We start from the raw sequence: 5,882 nt of genomic DNA, 5'->3' as shown, positions 1-5,882 counted from the left end.
GCACTGAAATGGGTGAGACAGAAGAGGAAGGTGGCTCTTAAAGAGACAGGCCAATTTCAAGGCATTTAGAACAGGAAGTGATGAGAAGATAAGTTTATTTTCTATTTAAACATAAAAACAGCATTTTAATAACAGCTGAAGGTGACATAGATAGTTTATTATGGTGTAGTATTTAAATACATGCCTGAGAAACACATCATATTGCCCCTTTAATGAATGCACTTCCTGATGCAACCTGAGTTTGACCCTGCCACCTCAGGATTATGTGACCACAGCACCCTTAATACATTAAATTTTGTATGAATGTAAAAATGTCAGTGCAAAGCTGTAGATCACTTGATCCTAACTGGTCTTTAGGAACCAGAACTCTTAATGGTTGGTAGGGGATCAAATACGTATTTTTCTCTGCAAAATGCAAATACATTTCTATAATTTATACAATGTAATTTTTTGGATTTGTTTAATATTCTGTCTCTCATTGATAAAATTAACCTCCCCCTAAAATTATAGACTGTTCATGTCTTTGAAAGTAAGCTAACTTACAAAATCAGCAAGGGATGATGCTCATATACATGAGAACAAAGGCTTAATCCCACATTCCCTCCCCCGTATCATCCGTGGGTGGACCAGTCCGAAGGCCGCGGTGGTGGTGACAGAGGACTGAACTCTGGTGAATTGAGCTTGGGTTGATATCAACTGGTTTTGGACTCTGGGGGTCTTGGATTGGTTCCAGCACAGAGTATTAACCTGAAAAGTCACCGGCTCCACTGCATCCCACCACGTACCATGTGTTTAATCCTGTGGAATAAGGAAATTATATAGAACATGAGAGTGAATTGTTTTCTTCTATACACTTTTATTTGTTAGAAGTTTACCTATAGTTTGCTTTGCAGTATTTAAACAAGGTATTCAGTTATCATTGTCACTTGGCCACATTTGTTTTGTCATTATTCAGTAAGTGAACACTGTTTTTTTATTACTATGACAGTTAAAGCAAACCCTGGTGGAGCCATAAGGTGCTCTCACTCTAGAGATATCTAACAGTGTGAGATCACTGTTTTTGCAGTAAATCACCTTGAGACGGTGTGTCTCATCGGTGCATGCTGTCAATGTAAGGTAACTGGAATCCTGGGGGAGAGCAGCATTCTGGTTTTTCTACTCAGACCCAAGTTCTGAGACCCCAGACGGTGTTAGGTGCAGCTTCACACATCTTCTCTGTGGCCAGGTGATGTGTTTATGACTTCAATTGCTTATGCCGTCTCTGAGAGCTCTCTTATTGCTGTTAAACTGTCCTTCTTTGTGTGGTGTGTAATAAATATGCATTTAATTCTGATACTGACTGCCAGCACTGTTTTGTGTGGAGGGAGATCCAGGACAAAGGAGTAAGCCCAGAGGGACTCCTCGACAATCCCCAGCCTGTTATGTTGCGGGTCAAATTGACCTGTTTTAAAGTTTAAAAAAAATTAAAAAATAGTTTGAAGTATTTTTCTGCATGAAACTTTTTCTATTTGTCTCAATAGGTATAATTTTTACATAAAATGAAAATGGTTCATTTTACATTTTTGCAGCCCCCCATCTACATATTACATCGATAGTGTTCGGGTCAATTTGACCCAGCAGCCAAAATGAAGGGTAAAAATGGTCAAAAGTGTCCAATACTATTTGTTTCTTTGCATCTGTGAGACATATTCCACCTCAAACACAAACACACACACACACACACACACATGCACGCACACAAGTTTTATTACTGTATAATAAACAACAGGCTATTATTTGCCAAATTTGTGTTCTTCAGTCCAATCTTTGATCAATCCTATGGACTCTCCCTCCCCTTAATGCTGACATTTTGTTAAAAAGATAGAGATTCTATAGCACACATATAAAAGTGGAGTTGTTGGATCCTCACCATAACAAAGTGCCAGCATGGTTACAGATTCTGACCCTTATCTTGTCTGCAGGTGGCGTGTACCAATTGGAAAAGAGTAATGTTTGTTCTGAATCAGAGTGAACCATATCCTGACCCWGTTTCTGTAGATCCTGGCTCARTTCACCTCCCAGACAAATTTACTTTCCTGAGTTCCTTTTCAAGAACAGAAATAAAGGTCAGTTCTGCCACTTTTTRTAACTTTGACWTAAAAACAAACATAAATTAGATGACAGGTGTGAATKTRTTTGCTCTTCAAGGCAAAACTAAGGCATTACACCAAATTCCTGTTTGTTCGGGACCCATTTGTTCGTCTCATCTCTGCTTACCGAGACAAGTTCCTTCACRACAATTTGTACTTCTATGGGAAGTTTGGTCGGGATATGCTGCGTCGCTATGATAACTTGCCTTATCCACCAAAAACTGTGGAGGAAGCCTTCGAGTTGGGCATTCATCCCTCATTTTACAGCTTCATTCAGTACCTACTGARCCCACAGACAGAGATGAAYGAACCCTTTGAGCCTCACTGGAGGCAGATGTATCGCCTCTGTCACCCCTGTCTCATAAAGTGAGTCCATCTCTGTCTTCTACGATTAAACTGTTGACCAGATTAAAAACATAAGAAAWTTTAAGTTTGTTTTTTTCTTTTCAGGTATGACTTTATTGGCCATCAGGAGACTCTTCAGGATGACGCCAAAGAGTTGCTGAAGATGTTGAAACTGGAGGACGATATTAAGTTTCCTCCTGTTTATGAAAATGTGACGTCTCCTGACTCTGTAAAGAACTGGTTCAGGACTGTGTCCCTGGAGGACAGGAGGGAGCTGTACAAGCTTTATGAGCAAGACTTCAGACTGTTTGGCTACAAAATGCCGAGTGAATTATTGTTGGTTGAAATAAATAGGGACATATCAGGTTCAAAATACAAAATGCAATTGATTTTTTGTTTGGTCACATATTTAATGTGTTGGGTACTTTTACGTGACTTGTTTTGATAATTCCAATTCTAACAGTGTCTTCGGGTAGAATAGCACGCTCTGATAATTTCGAACCTTACCCAGAATATTGCAGAATATACAATAAAAACTTGATCCAATATTAGTTGATATTGTGTACTAGGCCACTAGAACTTTATTTGCTCAAAGGGGATTTCCAGTTCGCAAATTTAACCACACTACAACTGACTGGCATTTTCACTGTAAAGCGCACTGTCGTCTGCGAGTTGTTTTGCCACCCAAAATATGGCGTTTGTCATCTGGAAGTACATCGTTGCTATTACACGTATTTAAAAAACAGAATGGCAACCGTTACAGCGCCATCTGCAGGCCTGGTATAGTTACTACAGAAAATAAAAAATGTTTTACAAAAATAAGTTACCACGTGGACAAGGTCGAAGGATTTTGTCTCTTAAAGCACATGCACTCACATAAGCAGAGATGTTCACCTGCCTTTGTGTGCTGAATTTATTGACAGATTTTGGTCCAACGAAACATTGTTTGCAACAAAGTTTTCCATTTCTTCACATACAAACTGGCAACAGAACATGAGAACTTTTAGTTGTTTTATTATACAACATGACCAAAATAACAAACAAACAATACATTTATGTTCAAATCCACTCAAAAAATGAGGTGAAAGTGGCTTCAAGGTCCATTCTCTGAGACTGAAATCATTTGAGTAATGTCTGACTGTTCTGTCTCAGTAACAACGCTGATCATTGTTCTTGACTCTTTGAGCCTCTTGAGGACGGCTGCAGGAACAGCCCTGTCTTGACCTCCTGAAGGTTTCAGTGACTTGATGATTTTTTTAGACATCTCTCCATATTTAACTCTGGCGAGCAGAGCGGCGCTACTGATGGCGAACCAGTCCTTTGGTGGATAAAACCCAGGTTTGTGACATGAAGCAGGTGGGTCACAGATATGGATTGAGGAGGAAGATGCTGAAACAAAAGTGCACTTTTCCTTTGCAATTCCTTCGGGAAAAGTGAACGAGAGAAAGCGCGACAACAAAATATGGCTTTTCCACGTCTACACATGTAGACTCTTCATCTTTGATTTCTTGTCTTCACAGTTTAGTTGACTGTTTATATTTAGATTTTATATTTACATCCAAAGCCTTTTTAAACCGTGGCTCTCCTGAGTGACTAACAATAAGTGGTCTTATCACACACAGTTATGATTTGTGTCGTGTACGTCTCATCGAACATAAAAAGCTTCTTTTTTAACATGCTTTGACATAAACTTGTCTTGTCATAAATCTCTTAATGCCACATCTCCCAAACTCCGGCGTTTGGCAGTACCTTGGTTTGCACTCATCCCCACTGGTTCTCAGTTCTTTTGGATGCTGCAAAATGTTTTCATATCGAGCTTTCTTCACACTTAGCCAGCGGTGCTGAAGACCTAAACAACGGAAAGTGGTTGTAGTCCTCGAGTCTGTCCAACCCTTCCCCTAACCCATCTTCCAACCCCTTATCTATCTCATCCCCCTCCCCCGACTCCCCCTCCCTGACTTCCGGCCTCACTCCCATCCTCGTCCTTCCGTCCAGTCTGTCTGGTGCTAATATTTCGGAGCTGAGCTTCAAACCGCTGCCACTTATGTTGCAATTATATAGTCCATTGCTGGGGTTACTGTTATTCAGGCTGCTGCTGTAGCTGTTTCCATTGTGACTACCGTTGCCGTGATTACTGAGGAGTGTTGTTGTTGTCGTTGTGGAAGTTGTCCCGTTCCGTTTTTCCGTCATCTTAAACCCCTCGGACATCAGGCTGGCGCTGCTGGGGGACTGGGGCGTGGCCGAGGAGCCCAGTAACTCCCGCCCTTTCTCTGACGAAGCTTTGGGCCGTTGTGCACCTTGATTCCTCTTGTTCACAAAGTAGAAAAGCGTGACACCGATTATGAGGCCCATGAAGAAGGAAATGATGTAGACCGCTAAAACGTGGCGGCCTTTTGTCGGTCCCACCCATCCTTCGGCACTGGGGTCCTCGCGTGTCAGATGGTAGGCTGCTTGACGGCAGGGGGTGGGGTCTCTCACGTTAGGTCCTCCCTCCTGCAGGAGAAAGCGACCAGACATGCAAAAGAAAATACGTTTCTGTTAGGGGTGGGCGATACTAGGAAATTTGGTACCAATCAATCCGATACCAAGTACATACACTGCTAGTATTGCCGATACCGATGCCAAGACTTGTCATGTTCATTGAATAATGTGATTTTGACTTCAGTTAGTTGATTATGATAAAACACAGGGCTAAGATTTTAAATAAAAATGTTTTGTAATAGCAAACTACAACAAATAACAACAACATAGCATTATCAGCAGCGGTGGGCAGCACTAATCTAAAAATCTGTTCCACTAGCCCTAAAACACTAACTCAAATATTTAGGTCTCCTAATTCTAAAGCACTAACTCAAATATTTAGGTCCCCTAATTTGAAAGCACTAACTCAAATATTTAGGTCTCCTAATTCTAAAGCACTAAAGCACTGAAAGTTTTAGCAAAAGCTAATTCTAAAACACTAAAATAACCCAGTCAACCCGTGAACATTGTTCAACAGACAACATGAGTCACATTTTGCCATTTTTATCTCTTAATACTTATCATTGACATTCCACAGCTGTATTTGGGTTCATATATTATCACCTGGTGGATAAGTGACACAGATATGAACAAAATGTGACAGTTTTCACCCTCACCTGTTAACATTAACGTTGATTAATAACATTTATAGTGTTTCTAAATTTAGCCTATAAATTTAGCAAGTGCTAAAATTAAAATAAATTTTAAAATTAGCAAAACCCCTAAAGCACCAATCAGGAAATTTGTTCAACTGTTAGTGCTTTAAGGCAGAGATTCTTAATCTATGGGCCGCGGCCCAATTGTGGGCCGTGAACGTCACCTTGAGGGCCTCAAAAGAACAACAGTTTTTAACTTTGGGCCGCAGAGGGCCGTGGGACCGCATTGATT

General features: G+C 40.6%; 2 protein-coding genes across 2 annotated transcripts in view; one reads left to right on the top strand and one right to left on the bottom strand.

Annotated features, from left to right (window-relative positions):
- LOC106525000 (carbohydrate sulfotransferase 12) overlaps positions 1-2,808 on the top strand; it is a gene marked incomplete at its 3' end in the record, with an annotated part of 15,697 nt that extends 12,889 nt beyond the window's left edge. The window contains 3 exon segments of the mRNA XM_014019069.1: positions 1,962-2,105; positions 2,188-2,495; positions 2,580-2,808. Of these exon segments, the coding sequence (XP_013874523.1) occupies positions 1,962-2,105; positions 2,188-2,495; positions 2,580-2,808 (681 nt within the window).
- Positions 2,809-3,471: 663 nt separating this feature from the next.
- sema4f (sema domain, immunoglobulin domain (Ig), transmembrane domain (TM) and short cytoplasmic domain, (semaphorin) 4F) overlaps positions 3,472-5,882 on the bottom strand; it is a gene marked incomplete at its 5' end in the record, with an annotated part of 76,188 nt that continues 73,777 nt past the window's right edge. Inside the window, 1 exon segment of the mRNA XM_014019065.1 lies at positions 3,472-4,967. Within this exon segment, the coding sequence (XP_013874519.1) occupies positions 4,281-4,967 (687 nt within the window). The 3' untranslated portion in view covers positions 3,472-4,280.

The sequence above is a fragment of the Austrofundulus limnaeus genome, unplaced genomic scaffold (assembly GCF_001266775.1).
Source record: "Austrofundulus limnaeus strain Quisiro unplaced genomic scaffold, Austrofundulus_limnaeus-1.0 Scaffold208, whole genome shotgun sequence".
Taxonomy (NCBI): Eukaryota; Metazoa; Chordata; class Actinopteri; order Cyprinodontiformes; family Rivulidae; genus Austrofundulus; species Austrofundulus limnaeus.
The sequence above is the reverse complement of the archived record's forward strand: the minus strand, read 5'-3'. Positions and strand labels throughout refer to the sequence as shown.